At 36.6% G+C, this 27607-nt stretch overlaps 1 protein-coding gene across 2 annotated transcripts in view; it reads right to left on the bottom strand.

The window, feature by feature from the left end:
- Positions 1–1562: 1562 nt before the first annotated feature.
- PIAS1 (protein inhibitor of activated STAT 1) overlaps positions 1563–27607 on the bottom strand; it is a 127596-nt gene continuing 101551 nt past the window's right edge. For both annotated transcript variants that reach the window (XM_005893297.3, XM_070377340.1), the window contains exons 8-14: positions 27103–27176; positions 15785–15945; positions 13943–14073; positions 13060–13240; positions 7843–7985; positions 5824–5861; positions 1563–5205 (exon numbers count right to left, since the gene is read on the bottom strand). In XM_005893297.3, the coding sequence (XP_005893359.1) occupies positions 4912–5205; positions 5824–5861; positions 7843–7985; positions 13060–13240; positions 13943–14073; positions 15785–15945; positions 27103–27176 (1022 nt within the window). In that variant the 3' untranslated portion in view covers positions 1563–4911. The remainder of the gene's footprint in view (positions 5206–5823; positions 5862–7842; positions 7986–13059; positions 13241–13942; positions 14074–15784; positions 15946–27102; positions 27177–27607) is intronic.

Raw genomic sequence — 27607 nt, 5'->3', positions numbered from 1 at the left:
GGCTTCAGACCAAACGGAGGTCCTGAGAAAGGAGAGTCACTTTTGCTTCCCCAACAGTGTAACTGCCCATTAAGTGATCAGGAATTCCTAGGCGCTGGAGAGAAGGGTTATGGGGGGCAGGCAGTTATGTGCCCCCCACCCACCCTAAACACCAAGTAGGTGAACTTGTGATTGTCTAGCTGGGGATCTTAGGCTCATACAGTACAAGGGCAGATCCAGGCTTTGTGAGATCTGAGGGTTATACGATTCGGCAGCCTTCCAGAATACTACAAGAGAAGTACAGAATTATTAAGGGCTGCTCCCAGGACCCTGGAAGAGGCCAGAGCAAGTGAGGGGCTCTTGTGCTTAAACTTCATTACCTTCATGGTAAATTCATCTGAGGCTGGTTAGATGCTGGCACACCACGGAGCACTGCTATATTTCACTTTCAGGCAAGGCTCAAGGGTCAAGCTCCACATCAACTGTTAACCCCTCATGGACATGAGGAAATCAGTCCTCCATAGCCAACCTGGAATACCAAGGATTAGACAGTAGATACCTGGGATTTAGATGAACAGGAAAAGGAAGTTCTGGGCTATAATAGTAAATGAGGGTCCAGTCCCTCAAAGCTTGGCCTTTATACGCTACTGGGTGGTACTCATATGGCTTCCAGGCAAGTTTTATGAATCTCATTTGTCTAACAGGCATCTGAAGTATAACTTGCCAGAGACACCTAAGTGGTGTGTACTGGCCATTAGAACCTGGGGCTCATGTCCCCTGACTCTGTGTTTTAAGGGTGTTCAGTGGGTAGGATTCCAAGATCCTGGGATGTGTTCTAATTTAAAAATATACCCCAGATAAGGCTCTGACAAGGATCCCATGCCTGGGTTTCATGCTCATTCCTGAAACTGGTTTACCTAGTGCCTAGTATGGTTTGCAAAAAAGGTCACAGTGCTCTTAACAGTCAAACTGCAAATTAATTAAACAGACTGAAAACTATGCTGTGGTTCATTACAAAGCTAGCCGTATTTCAGTAAGAAAGGGGAATGACAGCTGTATATTCATGACTTACCTCAAAGCATGCTGCAAGAGAATGAACTACTTGTCATGCTTTGAAGTCTCTGCTTCAAAGGGGCCCTGGAAGCACAAAGCATCGTCACTTTTTCTCCTAGGGGCTGTCCCCTCGTATACCCAGCAGCGTACTTTACAGAAGACAAATTAACTGAAGGTTTTTCTTTTATTACATCTAAAGAGCTCTACATAAACAGGTAACATTCAATAGGTAAACAATTTTTTTTTTCCAATGCATGTAATAAATATTTTCACTTGGTACTTTTATACAAACTGACATTGGTCTACTATACATTTTTAAAAGCCATTTTACTGGTTTGGCATGCGGTATGGAAATTCTAAGAGAGAAAGTTTTAAGGCAATGAATCACAGATTTAAGTTCATGGAATTTATGGTAACTTTTATATCTGTTTATATACATTTTTCCCCTTTGTTAATTAAACAGTTAACAGCAGCACACTCTGGAACCACCAGCTAGTCTCCCTCCCTCTTTCTGAAATCTAAGCTTTGTGTTTTCTTTTAATTAAAAAAAACAGAATCCAACATGTATTGAAAAAACAAAATTCTTACTAAAATTTTACTAAAATAATTTCAAATGTGCTTTAAAGTCCTAAAGATCTTGAAGTGTTTTATGTGTTTAAAATTGTTTAAAAACAATGTTCTTTCTACAATTAGTAATTTTAAATTGGGATATATTTCCATTCAGCCTCAGACATTTGACTCAAAGAAATATCTGCCAAGAAATCACATTTCTCAGAAGCTTAAGTATATCTTTTCTAAGTCAGTAATAGAGAATTGTGATAATGTCTAAATTAACAGGAGTAGAAAAATTTTAATGCTCAAAATAAATTAGTCAACCAAGCGTGGCATGGTTAAGGTCCAGATAGTTTTAAAAACGTGTTTAATAATGCCCACAAAGTAATTAAAAGCCACTTCAACCCTGCTAGTCAAACAGCTATTATACTAAAGGTGTGTGTGCGTATACACACACACCCACAGTTCTGTACAGAAACACAAACATATGCACACCTATTATGAGTGACCAAGGCAAGGGGGATGGTGGTAACTCGACTAAAGATTCTGAGAATCGTCATTTGTCCACAGACAGCATGTCAGTGTTAGCACTGTGCCGGGGTAGGGGGTCGGGTGGGGCGGTAATGATAGTTGGCTAGGGAAAAAAGAAACAACTGTGCTTTAAAAAAGAAAAACTTAGAAGATAAAGATGCAGTGCATTACTCCACTAATAATTACTATGGATCATAAAAGTCTGATTGATTAACATCGGCCATGAGACCAACAGAGTAATAGGTACTACTACTGCAACATTTGAGAAAGTTAATAACTGAAGGGAACAAGCTGCTTAGAGTGGAATGAACTAAAATAAAAAGACAACTGAACGGTTAGTTGCTCCTGTGGAGACATGACCAAAGCTACTAGACAGACATTTATTTCTCCCTGTTACCTGTTCTTCCCTTAGATTGGTATAACGCAAGACACTGAGGGAAAATGACTCTCTCCAAAACTGGGCTGAAGAAAGTAGAGGGACGGGTTTTCAACTGGATCATTCAAAGAGTTCGTAATTCAGCATCATACACAAAGTTATTGATCAGAATGCTGAGACCACTAACAACGACAAAAAAGAAAAAAAACAAAACTCGTCATTTTATCTCAGGAAGCTGACTTAATAGAAACATTTCCTATTACAATGTGAAATAAGAAGCAACTCCCTACAATTGAAGTAATTTCTATCCCAATCTGAATTAGACACAAATTATAATACTATTAGATATTAGCCTAAGTTAACATGGCAATGAGAGTTCTAAAGTGTTTACTCACCATAACACCAGATTCATTAAAAAACTTAACTATTTCCTGTTTTAACTGACAATGAATTTTTTTTTTATTGCAAGTTGTTTAGTGACTATAACTCAGCCATGTATGTGTGGAATACACATGCGTAGGGAAGACTATATAACTCACTTGTTACTCACACACACTTGTCTATAAATACATATATACACACACACATATACATATCAATACCAACTTGTTTTTCAAAATTCAAGTCAACAATTTGGTGGCAGAGAGATGCTGTAAAAACAGGTATTTTTAGATGCCACACAGTCATGTGAGCCATTAATTTTATCATACAATTGAAGACATAGCCATCTTGAATTCTAACTGGATTAAAGTAGGTCAATTTGTTACCACTGCAAGGTTTAAAATATGACAATTTTATACACAAAGGTGGTCCTTGATCAACTCTGAGAACAACTCTGAGAATATTAACAGTTGTGATATAAAAATCCAGTTTGGAAAACTGGTAATCATTATGCCCCTTCTTTAGCTTTTCTGTTAAATCTGCTAAACCTTTCAATCAGATAAAAAATATTTTCGACACCTTCAGATATTACCTGAAGAACATTAATACCTTCTCTGACGAGGATTTTGGAACACAAGTAGAATCACTTTTTCCTTCCCTCCAACCCTCACTCATTTCCTGAAAAACAGTTTTCAATATATTTACATGTTCCATTATTAGTAAGGATAGATCAGACTGATCCATGAATTCTTAAAAAAATCTGACTTTCCTATGTCATGCTTGTATTTAAAAAGTGAAAAAAAAAATAAACAAGATTACTAGGCTAAAAATAAGTACAGTCAGAACCAGAGAATGAAAATGAATAAGGATTAAGCCCATTTTGAATTTCAATTATTTATCAGATGATAGATTTCTACAGACGGACATGTATGGTGCACTCTATTTTCTGAAGAGAATTTACTTTTAAGGATAATTGACTGTCTGTCTTTCTTTTTTGAGGTGATGTAGCCTTACCTCTGTCAGCTGCACATGACACCCAACAGGGCTTTCTATGCTATTTTTACTTCCTACTTTGGTATGACGATCTTACAGGAAAATTTGTTACCCTGTGGCCAAAATAGCAGGTGTTCACAGACTTGGTTTAAATACATAATACTGGCAATCCAAATTTAGAATAAAGAACTAGACTAAGCCTACTCCTTACCCAGACAGCTTTACTCCAATCTCTGAAACATATTCTCAGGGGGCATCTAGCAATTAAGAGAGAATATGTGATGGAGAACATGCAATTGGGACAGTTGATAAAGATGCTCATATGTGAATTCAAGACCTTCAAAGCGCTTTGAAAGAAGCAGGCAACTGGTTTATCAACTGAATGCAAACTCGGGAGAAGGAACAGCAATGACAGAAAAATACACACAGACACACACACTGAACACACACGCCTACAAGCTATGTCCTGAAAATACACAGGGAATGCAGAGCGACAGATGAGACTTATAACCTAAGGCTGAATAAAGTATGCACACACAGAGAACCCAAGTCTGTCATTTTTAGAAAGTGGAAATTAAAACTATCCCCCCGGCCCCCTCCCCACAACAAAGAAAAGCCCACAATTTAAAACTTCATACATGCAGTTCCTTTTCTGTTATTGCAAATAAAATAATGCCATTGAAGTAAAATAAAACCAAAACCATAGGACAAACGATGAAAAAAAAATCTTCAGAATCCAGAAAAAATGAACCGAAGGTGGTTTGTGGGTACTTTTTTTTCTTTTTCTTTCTTTTCTTTTTTTTTTTTTTGTTTTTTTACAAGGGTTTTTTTTCAGACAGGCAGTCTTAGATTTATATACAAAAGTAAAACTGAAAATATAGTTTTGTTCTCTGTACATTTCTTTTAATTTTTTCCCTAAAAAAAGGAAAAAAACACGCTTGTGTACTTTTCTAAACAGAATAAGGTAAAACATAGCACAAAGTTCTCTTCTTTCTGCCAAGTCCCTTTAATCTGGGGTGGGGATGGGAGCAGCAGGGGCATGGGGATCAGTCCAGTGAAATAATGTCTGGGATGATGCCAAAGATGGCTGCCGTGTCCGAGCTGCTCCTGTTCGCGACGCTGTGGCCATGGCTCTCCCTTAGGCTGTTGGAGGATACAAGGCTGCTGTTACTGCCACTACTGCTTCCATTGGTGGCTGGCAGAGAAGTACTGCCTCCTGCACTTAACTGATCGAGAAACATCTGTGAGGAGGTATATGGAAAAAACCGAGACGAGTGTAAGAGGTCTTGATCATCTGAAACTGCTGCTGCTGCTGCAGCAAGGAGGGAGGTGTTATAGTGCTGAGGAGGAGAAAAAAAAGAAAATAAAGTTAATTATAGTCATAAATTAATACACTCTCTTCTCTCAGCAGAACAAAGTCCTAAATTTAACATATTCTAAGTACCTGGTGTTTCTGAAATATTCAGTAAAACATTTTGCAAAATCAAATTGTGTTATGTAATGATCACATCATTGACCTTTTTTATTTTAATTTTTATTAGCACATCACTGAGACATTTTTGTATCTGAAACTGGGGACAGGGATCAAAATATTGTTTTTTGTTTTAATCTGTACTGCAAGCAATTCTCATAATGCTATTCCTGAAGAGGCATATGCAGGAAAGAGGACAGGCTACTTCCCCTTCTGGAGGTATCTGGCCAAGAAATTTGTCAGTCAATATGACCCACTGCCCTGTTTCTTTATAAAACAGTACTGGGAACCAGACACTCTACTTAATATATTCAGGCACAGTTGAAACAAAGGGACGTTTATTTAAAATTTTAAAACCTTAAGAATAACGAGTATAACAACTCTGAATTTTCTAAGGGAATTTATATTCTTTCTCTTGGCTACATATTATACTTTTAAGTATTTTAATGTAGAATTAAAAGAACAATATTTTTTTCATATAACATACCTGATTGTCTCCTGATAAGAAAGGAAAGAAATCTAATCCTGCAGAAGAAAAAATTATTTTAGTTGGGGGGGGAAAAAAAAAGAGCCTCCCAAATGCCCCAACACTACAAAAATAAAGACAATATCTTAAAAGCTAATTCTAAATTCATTTAGCATTTTATTTAAACATGAAGAGTTGAGCTGAATATTTTAGATGCCTCCCATCTCTAGATTACAAAGCCTGGAGTCCAAGTTTCAGCAATGGTGTGCACTCCTGGTGACGCCATCTATAGGACTTGGGCCACTGCTGCCCCATTCAAATCCAAACACCAACCCCTTAAACTGACTCAGCACTTTTCACCAAACGCTCTCACTGACTCCCATGAAGTTACTTTTCAATCTAACCTACTCCACACAAGCACCTCATGAGGTATGCAATTATATTTGGTTTCATTTTGCGGATGAGAAAGTTTGAAGTTAAAAGATGTTAAGCAAGTTGTAAGACAGATTTTCTTCCTCAAATTCCTTCACTTCCCACTGTCTGTACTGGATTCTAACTCAGAGACTAGAGTGACACGAGAGGGGAAGAGATCCGAGGGAGTGTCTCTGCTGGCGTGGAGGACCAGCTCTCATCCCTGACTGCAGGGCAGGCACTGTAAGCCGGCCCCTTCCAATTCACATTCTTGTCCACACTGCCCAGTGTGTAATGTGATGAAGAGGAAGTAAACCAACATGAATAAAATCCCTCATGATGATATCTAAACTTGAAGAACAGTACAACACACAGATGCAGATAAAAATATGACAACACAAACACTTTGGGGATACCTCCAAAGTATGGCAGGTATCCCACTCCATTATTCTTGCCTGGAAACTCCCATGGACAGAGGAGCTTGGCAGGCTATAGTCCATGGGTTCCAAGAGTTGGACCCGACTCAGTGACTAAACCACCACCACTACCACTATCTACAGTAGAACAGATTACACCTTAAGGATCTGAAAATGTATAGAACTTCGGTTCTTGACAGTGAGTTTGGCAACGGGCAGTGAGAAACAGGGTTACACTGACTAACAAAGTAGCTACTAACCACCTAGTGTGGCTATTTAAATTTACTAAGATGAAAGAAAATAAAAAACTCAGTTCTTTACTCACACTAGCCACATTTAAATGCTCAGTAACCACTTGTAGCTTAGTAGCTACTGTACTGGCCAGATTACATCTCCCTAGTTGCAGAAAGTTCTATTGGACAGAGCTGAAACAGGGTTTTTACAACATTCACTAAGAATTCACTCAACTATCTTAGCTCCCAAAAATCCTTGCCAGTGACCCTGAATTTTACTGTACAGAAGGGATGGACAGAAACTTCTACTTTGTGCTTTTGTATTATATTTTCTACAATGAGAAAATATGGCTTTCTGTAATTTAAAAAATGTTCTTAGATTATATGGCTAATATACAGATTATTAAATTATAAAGATACATGACAACAATAATTCTTTTTGATAATATAAATGACTATTATGAACTCAAAATACACTGTAGAAATGATTATAATGACATTTCAAATTACTTTAAAAGAAGACACCGGGTTCACCAGAACAAAAATTAAAACTTTCCAATGTTTCAATTCTGCATTGTCTAAAAGATAATACAACATAGCTACCCACAATGTATGCTGCATTATAACCAGATTCAGGCAGCAAAAAATAATTTTCATAAATATAAAAATTCAAAGCAACATAAGCAACATACTGGAAATCATTCAAAAGCCACTTGTAGACTACTCTGAAGTACAAAAACCTAAAGATCATTCCTTTATTTTTACCACTGGTAGTGAAACACTGGCTACTGATGAAGGCACTACCAGGAAACGGAGCCTGTATTTATTTATGACCGGAGTATATATTCCTCCACCTTCCTAGATTCCAACCTCCTCTATCCCTGATCTTTCAATCTTTCTTAAACTTGCCCAGAAGAAGACTATATAGATCAAAGGCATTTATAATGCTATATGACAACACAGAAGAATGGGTAACTCACCTTGTAAGTCATAAGGCATGGGTGTCATGTGGAAAGGATGTCTGTAGTCTTGGATGAGGGATGTGTTAATATAGCTTGTGTCTACAGCAGGGAGGCTTGGGGTACGGGACACTGGAGATGCTTGATGTGGAAGACTCAGTATGCTAGAAGAAAAAACGGTTTGCAAAATTTTCATGAGTCAGTTGAACTTAAGTTTAATAAAAGGGCAGAATCTCACAATGAGTCCCAGTTTTTGTGCTGAAAATAAAAACAAAAGCAAAGCAATATATAATTTAGATTACCATGATTATTAGGAAATAATTTGTATACTTATTAGCAGCTTTCCGAGGCTATAAGAAAAAGAAATGGATGCAATGGTATCCAACATTCATAAATCACATGCTGTCTTTGGAACATCATCTACACTTTTAGAATGCAGGCCAAAGGCATAGTTGAGCCACTTCAATGAAATGTAAGTGAAAAGTACAGCAGACAAAATTCTAAAACCTTTAAACTAAGGTTTAAAACTAAACCTTTTTAGTTTTAAAACTAAACTTTAAAACTAAACTAAGGTTTAAAACTAAAACCTTTAAACTAAGGTGTTGGCAAGTAAAAAGAATAGGTAAATCCTTGCAAAGAAAACACATCTAACAAGACTAGGGGAATGAAGAAGCAATCTGAGCAGTGAAGAGTTAACAGCTGGCCCTCAGACTTGTAAGATTTATGAGAATAAAAACTAGGTACTGTTTATCTTGGAATACCTAATGCCCAGCACAGTCACGAGGAACGCTGTTTGCATAAAAGGTCTGCTGAATGAACGAAGGCTGCAAGACAAGGAGTAGAGATCCTCCAAAATGAACAGGTGATGGAGCGTATTTAAAGGGAGGACAGTATAAACGGAAAAAGAAAAAAGAACAAAGAGAGGGATTCTGGGAGAATAGAGGGACATGTTTAAGTAGCTAAGTAGTTAAATACTTTTTTTCTTTACCAAAAATTAATGAAAAGCAAAAAGGAGGAAGTAATAAAGGAAAAAGAAAAGGCAGAATTAAAATGATTTTGAAAAGAAAAAGGATTCTCATAGTCCTGTGTGAAATCATAAGGGCCATACTGCTATCCCAAGCATATAAGAGGCCAACAGATATGTTACAGAAAACAGAGAGACAGACAGAGGCTGTCTTTTGCATTGAAAAGTTCATGTAAAGTGCTGGGGGTATGGAGATGCAATTTCAGTGGTAGAGAATACCTCTAAAGGTGCCAAGCAAGGCTGGGTCTCCAGAAACAGTGCTCTAGTTGTGATGCGCTACCTTGTCTTTATGAATGGGATATGAAGTATAAAATATACTCTCATCCACCTCATAACATTGTTTTGTCTAATGGAAACTTAATTAAACTTCTTACATCTACAGAAAGTACCATTTTCCATTAGCTATTTCCTCTGACAATACTCAAGGGATTATAAAGGATTACAAGAGAGACAAAAGCAGTTGAAACGCTAGTCTTTGAAAAACATCTTGGTATACCAAAGAGCAAAGGAAATTTCTGGAGGAATACTAAACACTCAGTGGCTGAAGACAGCAAAATATTTTACATTTACTAATGTTTGTGTCTTTCTATTTCCTGGCTGGCTCTTTATCTTCCAATTTTGTGATAATATTCTAAAATGATTTCCACCTTCACACTGCACAATAACAAATCCAATATGTTGGGTTTAGGTTTCTATTTATAGGCTAGTCATTGCTGAAAAATGGTCACTGGTATTGAATATGGTGTTATCCTTCTAAAAAAAAATCATAAGTTTTCAGGTTGCTTGTTTTTAAATCTGAAAATAGAGAAAGGTTTGGCATTTGCAAATACTCTATCTGGGTTCAATTAGTCACTGGGAAGCTCAAGAAGTAGTTAATGCATCTAATGTAATTTCCCAGACATAATAAACAAGCTATTTTTGGAGAAACAGCACAGCAAAAGTTCTAAGAAGAAATATTAGATTTCTAAACACTCAAAATATTTCCTTTAAGGAAAAATGTTTACATATATATGACTACTATCAATATCCTAAAGAGTAGAACTTATATATATAAAAAATGATGTACTTAATCCACGAAATATTTATACATCCAGATTTATGAAATAAATTTTAATAGTGCTATAATGGCATTTAAAGTAATAAAATAATAATGTGTTTTTGGTCATACTGGAGGGCCACAGTCCATGCAGTCACAAAGAGTCGGATATAACTGAGCAACTAAGCACATGTTAAATATAGTATAGTCACACCATTTAAAAATATGTATTTACGTATAAATTAGCCCACCAGGCTCCTCTGTCCATGGAATTCTCCAGGCAAGACTCCTGGAGTAGGCTGCCATTCCCTTCTCCAGGGGATCTTCCCGACCAAGGGATTGAACCCTGGTCTCCTGCATTGTAGGCATCTTAGCCACCAGGGAAGCCCCATAAGTATATATATTAAATATAAAATCTAAAATAAAATCTTAGAATCAAAATTCAACAGGTATTTGTTCTAACTATGCTGCTTTTGGTAATCTGACTCCCCACAACGCCCCCAGATTTTAAAAAGAAGCTAGTGTAATAACAAGGTCAGGCTTGTTGGATAACAGCTGTCAAGGTAGGCTGCAGCAGAGGTGAATGTTTATAAAGTAGAATATAAAGTCGAATTAGTGTTTAAATACCCATTTCATTTAAAATAATGATACTGCTTTTAATATCTTTATTCCCATCTGTATGATGAGATAAACTACTCTAGAGAAACATCAATCTGTGTAACATGTTTGGTTGGTTGTATTATAAAGATTCCTGAAATAGCCAAAGTCCTCTAACAAGAGAGGAGCTACATTTATCACAATTGTACTCTTTTAATGTTGAAACTTCAACTTTCATGTAACTACAAATATACTCAAATAGAAGATCTTTTTATTTCATCAAACAGTATCAAGCCTGAAAATAATCTGACTGCAAGCATCAAAGTACCTGTTCTTGGTCTGGTGTTAACTTTCCTTCTTAAACCTTGAAATCTGTATCAATGCTTTCTGCAGACTTTCCTCCTCTCACTTAAATTCTTCCTTCAGGCACTAGTTTGTTGGAATATTTTCTAAATAGCTCCTATTCAATTACATCAGGCCACATAACTCTCCTGATATATACCTAAAAGGGGTCACATCTATTCTAGATTTACCTCTTGTGTGCTACAACTGTGCCTCAGCAACACAAGACGCCCTTTGCTGAGAATCTCCGAAGTGTCTCAAGAGACTAACAGTCTTTTAAGAGTATGGCTACATAGTCCACTACTTATTTTACCATCCTCTTCAAAATGTTAAACTCTTTAAGGTTGGGCCTGTACCAATTCACTGTATTACCACTTACGTTTAGCACAGGGTGTTTTACATAACGCAGATAGTAACGTTTCATGAAGTGAACTGAGGCATAACCAAGGTACATTATTATTGACGTGAGACTAATGGAAGTATGGGAAATGAGCCTGCAAAACAGAAAGCTCTGTGTACTGCAGCGTAAGTCTTGGACAACTTTTGTTGCCAGTCTTGCACATTCTGAGGCAGGTTTAAAGCATTTACCTGATACTTCTCTGGGGTCGCAAAGAGTCGGACATGACTGAGCGACTTCACTTTCACTTCTCTGCTTTCTGCTTAGGGTTAATTTCACAGCATACACTTTTTAGTTTGAGTAAATATTTAAAATCCTATGACCAGCATTAGGATCAACTGAGAACTCATTAAGGCTCAGACGGTAAAAAAAAATCTGCCTGCAATGCAGGAGACCCAAGCTCAATCCCAAACACTTTCTGTTCCTATTCCTGAATCAGACATGGGGGGACAGGAGAACAATGTGTTTTAATAAGCCCTTCAGGTGATTCTGATGCATACTCAAGTTTGAGAAACACTGTATTAGAACCATCTTTTGGTATGATGAATATCATACCCAAGTGACCCCTTTAATGCATTATTCCAGCCCCTTAAGAAAAGCAAGAGAGTTCCAGAAAAACATCTATTTCAGCTTTCTTGACTATGCCAAAGCCTTTGTGTGGAGCACAATAAACTGTGGAAAATTCTGAAAGAGATGGGAATACCAGACCACCTGACCTGCCTCTTGAGAAATCTGTATGCAGGTCAGGAAGCAACAGTTAGAACTGGACATGGAACAACAGACTGGTTCCAAATAGGAAAAGGAGTATGTCAAGGCTGTATATTGTCACCCTCCTTATTTAACTTCTATGCAGAGAAATGCTGGACTGCAGGTAGCACAAGCTGGAATCAAGATTGCAGGGAGAAATATCAATAGCCTCAGATATGCAGATGACACCACCCTTATGGCAGAAAGTGAAGAAGAACTAAAGAGCCTCATGATCAAAGTGAAAGAGGAGAGTGAAGAAGTTGGCTTAAAGCTCAACATTCAGAAAACTAAGATCATGGCATCCGATCCCATCACTTCTTGGCAAATAGATGGGAAAACAGTGGAAACAGTGGCTGACTTTATTTTTCTGGGATCCAAAATCACTGCAGGTGGTGATTGCAGCCATGAAATTAAAAGACGCTTTCTCCTTGGAAGGAAAGTTATGATCAACCTAGACAGCATATTAAAAAACAGAGACATTACTTTGTCAACAAAAGTTTGTCTAGTCAATGCTATGGTTTTTCCAGTGGTCACGTATGAATGTAAGAGTTGGACTGTGGAGAAAGCTGAGCGCCGAAGAATTGATGCTTTTGAACTGTGGTGTTGGAGAACTTGAGAGTCCCCTGGACTGTCAGCAGATCCAACCAGTCCATCCTAAAGGAGATCAGTCCTGGGTCTTCATTGGTGGGACTGATGTTGAGGCTGAAACTCCAATACTTTGGCCACCTGATGCGAAGAGCTGACTCACTGGAAAAGACCCTGATGCTGGGAAAGACTGAGGGCAGGAGAAGGGGACGACACAGGATGAGATGGTTGGATGGCATCACTGGCTCAATGGACATGGATTTGGGTGGACTCCGGGAGTTGGTGATGGACAGGGAGGCCTGGTGTGCTGCGATTCATGGGGTCGCAAAGAATCGGACAAAACTGAGCAACTGAAGTGAACTGAAGAAATACACTGAGAACAATCCAACTCATTCTCTGTACTGTTTTACAATGGTGCATAACCATTTTATTTGGCAGATCTTTTAATCCTATTTTCAAAATTAACTTTCACAATGACTTTAAAAAAAAAAAAAAGATCTCGGCACTTACCCTTTATTATTTAGTGGCGATGTGGGAGACAGGGAAGGACAGGTTCTCTTGGCAGATGGCTCTTCTTCTTCTTCATCTGATGAACTGTCTATGGTTAGATCAATCACCTCTACTTTCTTACTTTTATTTGAAGACTGGTGATGAGAAGCCACTTGGTGCTCTAATGTGGAGCTTAAGCATCCTAGGAGGGAATAATCAAAACACAAGGCAAAAAAAGTCCTGTGATATCTCTTTTTCCCTCAGCCTATGGATTAGTCTGTCAGTTACAGTTTAGACTTTTTCAGTTATAGTTATACTGCTGGGGCCTAAGAAGAAAAGCGCAATCGTGGCTCTACTCCTCTAAGCTCAAGACTACTAGTATAGATTGTCAAGGATTTTTTTTTTTAATAATTCTGAGTTAGAGAATCAAAATGTTACGTCCGCCTCACAATAAAAACAGTCTGAGAGCAAATTCACACGTTACACATTTCCCTGTACATTACCTGATACACTGAGAAATGTTATGGTAATACTTTAGCTTCCTTACAGCAAAAACATACTAAAAGCTAGAGAAAAAATGCAAATGAAAAAAGAACATTCACTAACCTATATCAAGTCTGTTAAAAATTTAAAAGGATACCATTTCAAAAGCATGACTTCACAAAAAAAAAGCTTATTAAATTATGTTACTCTGAAACCTCATACACAAAAATTTAAAAACTTGCAAAAGGTGAATTTAAAAAGAGCTTCACTACTTCTGAACATTTAATCAATAATTTAATAAGAGTTATTGTGTTATCCATAAATTATGAATATTCTTAAAAAAAGTTGAGTTTTAATATTGAAAACCAGGCTTTAAAAGAGCAAGGAGAGTGCACCATCCCTTTGGAAAACTAACACTCACCATCAACTCCATTGTAAGAGGCAGAAACTTCCTGTACTTCCTTTTTTGATCTCATAGGTGCCCAAGAGCCGTCCTCCTTAAACTGTATTTCATCACAATCTGTACAGTACTTTAGGATTTCCATAAACAAGCTATAAAAAACAATTTGTCCTTTGAATATCACATTCTAAATTAAGACCTATTAGAATTACTGTTCAAAAAACATTCAGACCTATTTTTTGTACAAGTATAAATGAGAAAGTACAAGGTATTATTTGTTCTTAAAATCTAGGGTTAAATAGGAAAATAGTTACTTATATTATGGTAGGTTTATGCAAGAAAATATTACATAACTGAAAAATGAGGTTTCCAGAGATTTAAAAAAACATAACATGAGGGGGGGTGGTGAATGTTCATAGTAAGTGGGAAGAGGACAAAGAAAGAAAACTCTGTATTTCAAAAACAAAATTCTGTGTGTGAGTGGTATATAAATAGTGGTTATCTCTGAGAGGTAACATGGAAGATATTTATTCTTTTTCTTTAAACGTTTCAACATAATCCAAACTGCCTACAGTAAGCACATCTTATTCGATAACTGTAGAAATACATGTAAGATATGTACTGAAAGATAGAACTCCTTGATAAATACCATGCAGATACTAAAAAATGAGATTTGCCAAAATGTGTAACACGAATGATCAAATTCTTAGGTTATAATGTTAAACAAAACCAAAGGATAAAAAATACTGATACTGTATAATCACAATTATGGGAAAATAAAAATCAGAATACATCTTTTTATTTTCCTGCGTTTTCCAATTTTTCTTTAGGAGTATGTATGTATGTGTGGATATTATAATAAGAAAGAAAAATCCCAATTGATGGGGGCATCTAAAGTTATGTAATATACAGAGTTGGTAAAATATTATTCAATTTATTAGTGATCACTGACATCTCTGAAAAATTAAACATACAACATTTAAGTTACACATTTACTTTCCCCCATATGATTGGTCTGGCACCTTTCAAGCTCTGGGTTACACCTGTATTGCTAAATGTATTCCATTCCTTATGTTATACCTTCTGGCTCCTTTGTTTCCTCAAATACTATAGATAAGATACATTAAGCATTTTGCTAGAGAGCACAGGAAATATCAAGAATATATTTTTTTCTTTTCACAATTTATTTTTGCTCAGAGGGAAAAAGGAAAAAAAAAAGGAGGCTAGAGAACAGGAGAAAATTTAAAAAGATATTTGAAGATGTGTGGAAGGACAGATAAAACACTGGAATGTCAGGGAAAAAAAAAGTAACTGTTGTGATGCTATAGATGGAGAAGAAAGACAAAGCCAAGTGTTTTAGGGGAAACAGAAACAAAGAGAGCTGCTAGTCAGTGTGTTGGTCATTTTTAGGAGCCCACACAGCAGGGAGTAGGCCCATATAGTGAATGAAGCACCAGAAAATCTCCAAAAACAGCCCGACTTTTGGTCAGCTTAGGTAAACAGAGTTTTGCAATTCTTTCATTCTTCCTCTAGAAAGGTCTACATGTCTAGGGACAGATGGAGTCACGTTAGGAAAAGGTGTAAGCTACACCCTGCTCAGAACCACTGGTCCTTTAAAATGGTAATGTCAGGAGGCACTGACAGTGAGGCATGTATCTTCAAAACAAGAAGACATAGTTAAAAAGGGAAAATGTTCACAATATTAATTACTTAGAAAAAATATAGATTTCTACAGTCATGAATATTCTAAAAATATATAACTCAGAAACCACTATCTATAGAATTTTAATCCCAAACCTGATGGGTAACAAAACTAATAGATGGTTACTATGAAGTACAAGGAAAAACTTTAAATTGACATACCCATCAATAATAAGGTGTTCATATGGGGCCTTCTTATCACAGACAGGACAAACCCAAGTTGGTTTTTTCTCATTCATCTGAATATAAAGAGTTGCATCAAAACACTGCAGATGAGAACATGTGAGGGCCCGACATGGAATTGTCAGCCGCATTTTACCAAGCTTTAAAAGAGGGAGACAAAAGTTAAGTATTAGACAACCGTTGTTAAAAGTTTTTCCTGAAACAAACACAATGTGCATGTATTCTGATTTAAAGCATATTGTGTCTACTTTCAACACACTTCCTGTAAAACATCTACAGGTTAAAAATTACTATTATTTCTTTGGATATTAAAATACAGAGACTATGGAAAATCTACAGCAGAGGTTATTTACCCTCAATTCACAGCTTATAACCCTCAATTCACAGCTTACAGATCCACTTTTAGGGAGAAAGACCATGAATCCCTTGAAATTACACACAAAATCTTATAAATGTGTGCATTTTTCCAAAGAGTGCTTTCACCAAATTGTTAGGGTAGTCCCGAATCCAAAAAAGAACCACTTTACTAGGTACTGGGAAAGGAAAAATGAATGCCTTACTAAATGCTCAAGATACAATCAACCTGATCTCTGAATGAGAGTAATTTACAGGTCAAAACAATAAACACTCCCACGTTTGGCATAATTGCCTAATGGCAGCTCTGAGCAAAGCCAGTTGTTTGCACTCTCTTCCCTCACTGGGTACCATCACAGGCAATTCAGCAAACACCTCTGGACCTCTAGCATCTCTGGCACGTTATGAGACTTGCTCTTCTTGCCCTGCAAACAGTGCTTCTGCTGACACAGGTCGAGTCTGTCCTATGAACAATGAGATCTGCTTCATTTGGTCTGAACTGCTAGCTTTGGCCCAAAGCAGAAAAGCTGTCCCAAGACCTGCCCAGGGAGCTACCATATCACCACCTCCTTGCATGGAGGACACTTCATACAGTTCAGCCAGATAACCACTGCAGGGTCCCCAGAGGTCATAGTGCCCATATAGTATAGAAGTCACCTACTTTCAATAACCATATTTTTTCCCCCTAAATATTAGGAAAAGATTTTCACACATATTTGTGAGCTTGAAAAATATAAAGGTTTGAAAAGTATAAAAGTTAAATAAGAAAAAAAAAAAAAGATTCTTGGCTTTGAATTTCAGGGAAATGTGCAATTTCCTAGTCTACCAAGGAAACTGTCATTTGGGGTCCTGAATTATTGTTCTGGCACCAGTGACTTACTGTGCCTCTAGGAAAGGCACTTAACCTTGCCGGGCCTCTCTTTCTATCTCTGATAGAACATGGCTTCCCCCTTACTTCAACAGGATGTAGTGATGAAGAATAAACAAGGACCCAGAATGTGCCATCATCTTGAGAAAGGAGAAATGCCAGTGTATAGTATCAGAAGTATGAACAGGAAGGATACAGAGAAAACTGACAGCTTCCTCCTCTGTGCTCCCAACTCCACCCTGCATATGATCACGCTGTTTATTTATGTGTTTCTCCTCCTCCAAGAAACACATCTGGCTCATCTCCTTATCTTCAGCACTAGGAAATGTACCTGCTACATATACAGCAGGAAGATGGTCCTGTGTACTGATCAGGCTTCAGCTGTGCATGCTGGACAGTTTCTAGGAGGCACCATTCACTTACAGTGTGAATTTTGGATGTTATTTAGTCTCTCTGAGCCTTAGTTTTCTAAAATGGGAATAAAAGTAGCATCTATACCATAAGACTGGGGGGTCTAAATTATATTCATTGCACAGGGTCTAACACATAGTAAGTACTCAATATATGCCCCCATTATTAAAGTACAGAAACATATTTACTTCAAATCACTTTATGAGCTAGTAGGAGACCCACTCAAACCTCAGCCTAGTCAGTCTTCTCTTCTATGCTCACACAGTATTGAACTATTCCACTACTTCCCTTCTACACTTCTCTTTAATTTTTATGATTTGATTTACCTAAGTACCTGATGAAAAGGCATACACATAAACAGAACGAGCTCTCATAACAAAAAAACCACCTATTTACCATTAGCCAAGACATACCACATTAGTCTAGAAACATTTTCCCAAAACGATCTAGTTGGTGGTGCTAAATTAAATTTTTATGTCTAAAGTTCAGGCCTTAACTTATCTGGGAAGTGCAAGTTCCTACTGAGTAGGTATATTTACCACTGCCTTAAAACTAAGCAGAGAGATTCTAGATGAATACAGTAATCACAGACATGGTTCAGGTAATTGCATAACTAGTAGGCTACTTCTGACAGTTTACAAAGACAGTGGATAAGAAGATAAGATACAAAGACTGTTTCAGAATCCAAGCAAAGGCTGTAGAACTTATACTCTGAAAAGCAATTATTCTCTAAAGACCATCATCTCATATACCTTTAGCCCTAAATTCCCAGCTGTCAGTTCATCTTTTCATTGGGAGAGCAACTCTCAAGCCCTTATGATCAGCCACACTGACAAGTTTACCTACAGAATTTTTAAGGAACACTGCTACATGAATGGCGCAGGAAGGACATGTATAAACAGGTACAAGAAAGAAGTTCATTTTGAAATGCAATTTATTAGCTGTTACACAAATGTCTCGTTTCAAAGAATTACAGAGTAATTGTTACGTGATAACCCTCATATTCCTGACTTTTAAAAACAATCACTAAATTCTAAATACTTATCTTAGAGTGGACACTTAATTCTCTAACTTCAGAGAAGAAGCTGAGCTTTAAACATCTTCATCTTGTAATTACAAACCCCTTTTCCCTATATGGGATGGGATGGACATTTGCATCATTTGCAAATAAACACTTTGAAAACAACTCCCAAATAAGTTTTCTAAAGCCACTAATCTTATTATAACATAATAGTAATTGAGCATACTTCAAGAGAAAAAGAAAATACCCTACTTAGATGTAAGTTCAAACCAGCTTATACCAAAAGGACTCTAAAAAACATCAACAATATATGTACTTTTCCCTTGTAAAAAGAAAAGAACAGTGTGAAATTGGGACTTTTACAACTTTTTCATCATTATCATTATCATAAGTATTTCATGAATAAATCTTCAAAGAGTTTCTTTTTCCTTTTCTTCTATCAATTCCAAGAGATTTGCATTTGAGTTTACAGGTCTAGGGAGTACCTCACAAAGCAGGTTCACAAATATTCTTCCAGTTCTATTTTTAATAAATCAAAACTAAAAAATTCCCAAAGAACAAAAATCATTTTTAATTATTTTCATTGCCTTTAGCTAAACAGCACACAAACAGAAACTCATTTATTTTGAGCTGTGTATATCACAACTGGGCAATTCAAATGCACAGTCAGACATCATATTTACATATTTCAAAGGGAACAAATCTTTTATTATTCTATAAATTTGATATATAGATGAGTTGTCATTAAAAAGTGTTACTTTTTAGAGTAAAAAACCTAAAATATAAGCATTACTGTTCCAGAATAATTGTAAAGGTATTATTTCTTAGGTCAAATAGAAATCCATAAAAGTATTATAATTATGGATTATATACAGAGAGTTGTTTTCCCTACAGTCTGAATTTTGAAAGCATAAGTCAATTTAAAATGAACTGCTATAGTTGCTGAAACTAAAAAAGGGGATATGGAAAGAAAAACTTAAAGTTGGCCCATTAAATTAAGAGGTACAAGGAGCAAAACATGATTAGCATTTTGTACTAATATAAAGATCACCTGAACTATGAAATTCAAAACTAGTTCTATAAATAAGAACATCAAGATTTATGTTGTAGTGCTTATTTATACAAAAAAATGCTTCATCTAAGTGTTAAACAATATAAACATCATATATATTAGCACAACTGTAAACACTTTTAAAATGAGAATGCAAAAAAACAAGACCCTTTCCAGTGATTTAAATGGAAAATGAAGCTTATGCACATTCCTAAATTTCTCATATTCTCTAAACTGGTATTTTATAATGGAACAGGGTGGCAAGAAATCATGTCAAAGGGGAGGGTGGATAAATAGGTGTTTGGAAGCAAGAGGGTATGATAGGTATACAACTTAAAAAACTGTCTTCTCGCCCTTCACTAACCTGGACTGTGAACCATTTTTCTAAATGTTAAAAAAATACCACATTCCTTTACACCTTAGTCTATTATAACATCTGATTAACTTAAGAATCCATCCCAGGTCCCTCCAGCCACTAACTTTCATTGTACAAAAAAATTTAACATTAATTAAATCTGCCACCTTAACCACCTTAAAGTGTACAATTCAATAATACTATGTTCACACTACTGTACGACACATCTCTGGAACTTTTTCATCTAGCACCACTGAAACCCTCCCCCCAGCCCATAGTAACTGTCTATTTTCTGTTTCCATGATTTTGACTACTTTAGATACTTCATGGAATCATATGGTATTTATGCTTTTGTGACTAGTTTATTTTGCTTATTGTAATGTTACCTAGGTGTATCTACCTTGTAGCGTATGGCAGGATTTCCTTTTTTTCATGTTGCATACATAATATATCATATTTTATTTGTTCACCTCTTGATGGACATTTGGGTTGCCTCCACCTCTTGGCTATTGTGAATAACACTGTGATGAATGTGGTTATGCAAATTATTTCTTCGAGATCTTACTTTGAATTCTTTTAGATATATGAATTGATGGATCACATATTCATTTTAACTTTTTGAGGTACCTCCATATTGTTTTCCATAATGGCTACAGCATTTTATATTCCCATCAAGAGTGCACAAGGGTTCCAGTATCTGTGGCACCCTTACTGACACTTGTTCTGTTTTTGATTGGAGCAATCCTGATGGGCATGAAGTGATTATCTCATCTGTGCCTTTGATATGCATTTCCTTGGTGATTAGCAGTGTTGAACATCTTTCCGTGTGGTGTTGGCCATCAATGTATCTTCTTTGGAGAAAGGTCTATTCAAGTCCTTTGCTTATTTTTAATCAGGCTTTTTCTTTTTTTGCTGTTGGGGTGCAGAAGTTCCTTATATATTCTGGATATTGACCCCTTCTCAGGTATAAAATTCTCAATTATTTTCTCCCATTCCTTAAGCTGTCTTTTCACTCTGTTCATGGTTTCCTTTGACAAGCAGAAGTTTTTACGTTTGGTGCAGTCCCGTTGGTCTGTTCTTGCTTTTGTCACTTGTGATTTTAGTGTCATATCCAAGAGGTAATTGACAAATTCAACTGAAGCTTTTCCCCCATGTTTCTTAACAATGAAAGGTATTATAGTTTAGATCTTAAATCCATTGTGAATTAATTTTGAGGGTCCAACTTCATTATTTTGCATGTGAATATCCAGTTTTCCCCAATGCCATTTGTTTAGAGACTTTTTCCTATTATGCAGCATTGGCATTCCTAGGCATGTGATCATATATACTGTAAGAATTTGTTTTTGGGCCACTGGTCTATATTATCTATTAATATCATTATGTCAATACTATACCACCTTATATGGGATTTCATTGGAAGGAATGATGCTAAAGCTGAAACTCCACTACTTTGGCCACCTCATGCGAAGAACTGACTCATTGGAAAAGACTCTGATGCTGGGAGGGATTGGGGGCAGGAGGAGAAGGGGACGACAGAGGATGAGATGGCTGGATGGCATCACTGACTCGATGGACGTTGAGTCTGAATGAACTCCGAGAGTTGGTGATGGACAGGGAGGCCTGGTGTGCTGTGATTCATGGGGTCGCAAAGAGTTGGACATGACTGAGCGACTGATCTGATCTGATCTGATACCATCTTAATTACTACTGCTTTCTAGCATGTTTTGAAATTAGGGAATGGAAGAGCTCAAACTCTGTTCTCATTAAAATTGCTTTGGTTACTCAGAGTCCCTTGAGATTCCATAGAAATTTTAGGATTTTTTTTTTTAATTTCTGTAAAACATGCCAATGGGATTTGATAGGAACAACAATGAATCTGTAGATCACTTTGGTAGTATGGACATTTTAACAATGTTAAGTTTTCTAGTCCATAATTATAGGATGTCTGTTTATTTCTATTTTCTCTGAATTTCTGCAATGTTTTATAGTTTTCAATCTCCCTGGTTGAGTTTATTCCTAAATATTTTATCCTTTTTGACGCTATAGTAAATGGGAGGCTCAGACTGTAAAGTGTCTGCCTACAATGCGGGAGACCCAGGTTTGATTTCTGGGTCGGGAAGATTCCTGGAGAAGGAAATGGCAACCCACTCCAGTACTCTTGCCTGGAAAATCCCATGGATGGAAGGGCCTGGTGGGCTACAGTCATGGGGTCGCAAAGAGTTGGATACGACTGAGCAACTTCACTTTCTTTCTTTCTTAGTTTCCTTTTCAGTTTGGTCACCTAGTTCTTTTCAGAAAGACAATTAACTTTTTAAAATTTTATTTATTTATTTTTGGCTGTGCTGCATCTTTGTTGCTGCTTGGACTTTCTCTAGTTGGGGTGAGTGGGGGCTACTCTTTGCTGCAGCATGTGGGATTTTCATTGCTGTTGCTTCTCTTGTGGAGCACTGGCTCTAGGGCGCACAGGCTTCAGTAGCTGTGGCTCCAGGTGCTAGAGCACAGGCTCAACAGTTGTGGTACACGGGCTGAGCTGCTCTGCAGCATGTAGGATCTACCTGATCAGGAATCCAACCCGTGTCTCCTACATTGGCAGGTGGATTCTTTCCACTGAGCCACCAGGGAAGAGGCCACTAACATTTGACTGCTACTTTGTGTTGATTTTGACTATAACTTTGTTAGTTCTAATAAGTTTTTTGTTTGTTTGAGCAATCTTAAGGGGAGTTTTCTACATAAAAGATCATGTCATCTGAAAACAGAAGTTATTTCACTTCTTCCTTTCCAATCTACCACCAGCCCATCTGTTCTGGCTAGAACTTCCAGAACTATATTGAACAGCAGTGGTGCAAATGGGCATCCTTGTCATGTTCTCTACCTTTGAGGAACAACTTTCAAGTCTTTCCACACTGAGTATAATCCTCATTGTGGGCTTTTCATATATGGCTTTTCATATGTTGAGGAAGCATCCTTCTATTTCTAGTTTGTTGAGTATTTTTATCATGAAAGGGTGTTGAATTTTATTAAATGCTTTTGTAATTTTTTTCTATACTGACTGAGATGTGGGTTTTGTTCTCCATTTTGTTAATGTGCTCTGTTACAATGATTTATTTTTGTATGTTGAACAAGTCTTATAATTCTAGCTATGAATTCCACTTGGTCTGGTGTATGATTATTCTAATACACTGGTGAATTCAGTTTGCTAGAATTTTGTTGCAAGTTTTTGTTTCATCAGGGATACTGGTATGCAGTTTTCTAGTTTGTTTGTTTCATTTTGTCTTGTCTTTTTGTGTGGTTTTGGGGATCAGTAACACTATCCTCAAAGAATGAGTTTGGGAGTGTTCGTTCTTTAATTTTTTGTAAGAGTTTGAAAAGGCTTGGTGTTAATTCTTCTTTAAATGTTTGGTAGGATTCTCCACTGAAGCCAAGGGGTCCTAGGCTTTTCTTTGTTGGGAGGTTTTTCATTGCTGCTTCAATCTCCTCACTAGTTACAAGTCTGTTCGGATTTCTTATTTCTCCATGATTCAGTCTTGGTAGGTTATATGCTTGCAGGAATTTATCTACTTCTTCTAGGTTATCTAATTTGTTGGCATCAGATCAGATCAGTCGCTCAGTTGTGTCCAACTCTTTGCAACCCCATGAATCGCAGCACGCCAGGCCTCCCTGTCCATCACCAACTCCCGGAGTTCACTCAGACTCACGTCCATCAAGTCAGTGATGCCATCCAGCCATCTCATCCTCTGTCGTCCCCTTCTCCTCCTGCCACCAATCCCTCCCAGCATCAGAGTCTTTTCCAATGAGTCAACTCTTCGCATGAGGTGGCCAAAGTACTGGAGTTTCAGCTTTAGCATCATTCCTTCCAAAGAAATCCCAGGGCTGATCTCCTTCAGAATGGACTGGCTGGATCTCCTTGCAGTCCAAGGGACTCTCAGGAGTCTTCTCCAACACCACAGTTCAAAAGCATCAGTTCTTCAGCTCTCAGCCTTCTTCACAGTCCAACTCTCACATCCATACGTGACCACAGGAAAAACCATAGCTTGACTAGACGAACCTTCGATGGCAAGGTAATGTCTCTGCTTTTGAATATGCTATCTAGGTTGGTCATAACTTTCCTTCCAAGGAGTAAGCGTCTGTTAATTTCATGGCTGCAGTCATCATCTGCAGTGATTTTGGAGCCCAGAAAAATAAAGTCTGACACTGTTTCAACTGTTTCCCCATCTATTTCCCATGAAGTGATGGGACTGGATGCCATGATCTTCGTTTTCTGAATGCTGAGCTTTAAGCCAACTTTTTCACTCTCCACTTTCACTTTCATCAAGAGGCTTTATAGTTCCTCTTCACTTTCTGCCATAAGGGTGGTGTCATCTGCATATCTGAGGTTATTGATATTTCTCCCTGCAATCTTGACTCCAGCTTGTGCTTCTTCCAGTCCAGCGTTTCTCATGATGTACTCTGCATATAAGTTAAATAAACAGGGTGACAATATACAGCCTTGACATACTCCTTTTCCTATTTGGAACCAGTCTGTTGTTCCATGTCCAGTTCTAACTGTTGCTTCCTGACCTGCATACAGATTTCTCAAGAGGGAGATCAGGTGGTCTGGTATTCCCATCTCTTTCAGAATTGTCCACAGTTTCTTGTGATCCACACAGTCAAAGGCTTTGGCATAGTCAAGAAAGCAGAAATAGATGCTTTTCTGGAACTCTCTTGCTTTTTCCATAATCCAGCGGATGTTGAAAATTTGATCTCTGGTTCCTCTGCCTTTTCTAAAACCAGCTTGAACATCAGGAAGTTCACGGTTCACATATTGCTGAAGCCTGGCTTGGAGAATTTTGAGCATTACTTTACTAGCGTGTGAGATGAGTGCAATTGTGCGGTAATTTGAGCATTCTTTGGCATTGCCTTTCTTTGGGATTGGAATGAAAACTGACCTTTTCCAGTCCTGTGGCCACTGCTGAGTTTTCAAATTTGCTGGCATATTGAGTGCAACACTTTCACAGCATCATCTTTCAGGATTTGTTGGCACAGCAGTCTCATAATCCTTTTAATTTCTGTGACATCTGTTATAATGTCTCTTCTTTCATTTCTAATTTCAGCTATCTGAATCTTTCCTCTTTTTCCTTAGTTTAGCTAAGGGCTTGTCAATTTTGTTGATCTTTCAAAAACCAACTCTTAGTCTTGTGATTTTTGTTTGGACTGTTTTTCTAGTGTCTTATTTCATTTATCTCTTTTCTAATCTTTATTTCTTTCTGTGTGCTGACTTCAGCTTTAGTTTGTTTTTCTAGTTTCTTGAGGTACAAGATTAGGTTGTTGATTTGAGTTCTTTCTTTTTTAATGTAAGCATTTACTGCTATAAACTTTCCTCTTCCTACTATTTCTGCTGCATCTTGTAAATTTTGGTATACCGTATTTTTATTTTCGTCTTCCAATATTTTCTAAATTCCCTGTGACCTCTTCTTTTGATTCATTGGTTGAGAATGTATTATTAAATTTCCACATGTCTGTGGATTTTCCTGTTTTCTTCATGTTACTGATTCCTACTTTCATCACATTGTGATCAAAGAAGATATTGTATATGATTTTAATCTTAGATTTGTTAGGACTTCTTTTGTAGCCTAACCCATGCTCTATCTTAGAGAGTGTTCTGTGTGCCCTTGAGAAGGATGTATATTCTGCTTTGTTGGGTGCAGTATATCTGTTAGGTCCAATTGGTATACAGTGTTGATTAGGCTCTTTGCTTACTTACTGATCTTCTGTCTGGTTGTTCTATCAATAACCAAAAGTAGGGTATCAAAGTCTACTACTATTAATATTATTGTGTTTGTGTCTATTTCTCCCTTCAGTTCTGTCAACTACTGAATCATATACATGGGAAAGAATTTAAAATAATTATACAGGGACTTCCCTGGCAGTCTAGGGGTTAAGACTCTGCCTTTTCAGTGCAGTGGGGCACAGGTTTGATCCCTGGTTGGGGAACTAAGATCCCATATGCCACGTGGCATGGCAGAAAAACATAAACAAAAACAAACCCAAAACCCAAACAAACAAAAAACAAACAGAAAAATCCTGGAGTCAAAATATTTTCCCTATAAAAAGGACTGGCCATAGTAAGGGAAAAAAAGATAGAAGGATATATACAAAATGATAGGTTTGGTAGTTTTCCTTAATTTCACTGTATTTTTTCTGTAATTTACAGATGCTTAATAGTGAACAGAAGTTCTCTTAACAAAAGTTTTTTTTTAAGCTGTGTTTATATTGTATTGTATTATAAACTAATTCTTGAGCTACTGACTTCTGCCATTACTTTTTGTGTTGAGGTGTGTTTTTCACACTTGTGTTGAGGTTTTATAAATTATAAGAGACTAAGATATAAGACAAATAAAACAATTTTTATTTAAATTTTTGTTTTTTAAGAATAAATTCATCTTAGATTAGTAGGATTTCAGTATTAAAAGCCTTCAATATCAGACTTGCCTGAACAATCCCAGCAAATGAGGAAATAGCTGAGTCCTCTTATTTTTCATATTTTCTCCCAATTTAAATGATTCATTACAGAACAACAGACAATCAAAATGTAACTTACTTTTAGTTTTTCATGTATTTTTATATGAAAGCAACATTCAACTACCACTTCTACTATTGGTGGACCTAACATCAAATTAGTTAAGCAACAAACCTTAACAACACATTTTTGGAAACATTTTCACTACCAGTTTTCACTTAGACATTATATTTATTTTATACAAATGAATGAAACTGATCTCATTTTCTGGTTTAAAAATGTCTAGTTGATTTTTATATGCATACCAATTCAATTATTCAGGTTAAACAATAGTTTTTAATTCTTGTTATAGTCATTGCTGGCAAAGTGGTTAAGCTAAATGTATGAGAAATCATGGCCAGATTTTTATTCAGAAGCATACTATTTAATAAAATGAAACTGCAATAAATACACTGAAATGATAAACATGCCTCATTTGGAGATTTTACACTTAAGTCTGAGAAACAGTCATCTAATAACCATAATCAATATTTAAATATAACTAAGAATGGAAAATTTTATAGACATAAATTTGTTTAGATTTCAAATCCTAAGACTACATAATATCTTTTATTTTTCATCAACTCTTAACAAGTGGATATGTTTCAAGGTAACAGAATTTGTTAAATACTGGAAATACTTAGTAAAAAAAAGAAAATATGTACTAAACCTCCTGGAGACCAAATATTAGTTAGCACTTACTGGACATAGTAGAGAAACCCTCAGGCTGGTTGTAGCTATTTCACTGTCTGGATCCGCAGTCAACTTCTCTTTAACTGACATTCATCAAAGAAAAAAACAAACAAAAGAAGTTTGTTAAAGATGTATCATTGATGCAACACAAGAAAAAGAATGAGAAACTTAAAAAAATGGCACTAAAGAATAATCTGCTCAATTATTTTCCAATCAACTGAATGAAAAAAAAAATTTATAGTTTATAATCTCTACAATAAGCAAAGGAAGGAAAATGACTGTATACCTATCTATAGACTGACTACACTTCCTGTAAGCTTCCTATTTCTCACCGACAAAACAAAAGTTGCACTGCACTAACATAAAAGGAATTTATATAAGCAGTTTAACATAGTCAAATGATGGCAGACCCTTCTTTTATAACTCTAAGAAACTGGATAAATATTTTCTTTTAAACTATGACAATATTATTTTAAAAGAAACTAATAAAAACTATAAAACATGTATAAATGTT

Source organism: Bos mutus, chromosome 10, assembly GCF_027580195.1.
Source record: "Bos mutus isolate GX-2022 chromosome 10, NWIPB_WYAK_1.1, whole genome shotgun sequence".
NCBI classification, from domain to species: Eukaryota; Metazoa; Chordata; class Mammalia; order Artiodactyla; family Bovidae; genus Bos; species Bos mutus.
The sequence above is the reverse complement of the archived record's forward strand: the minus strand, read 5'-3'. Positions and strand labels throughout refer to the sequence as shown.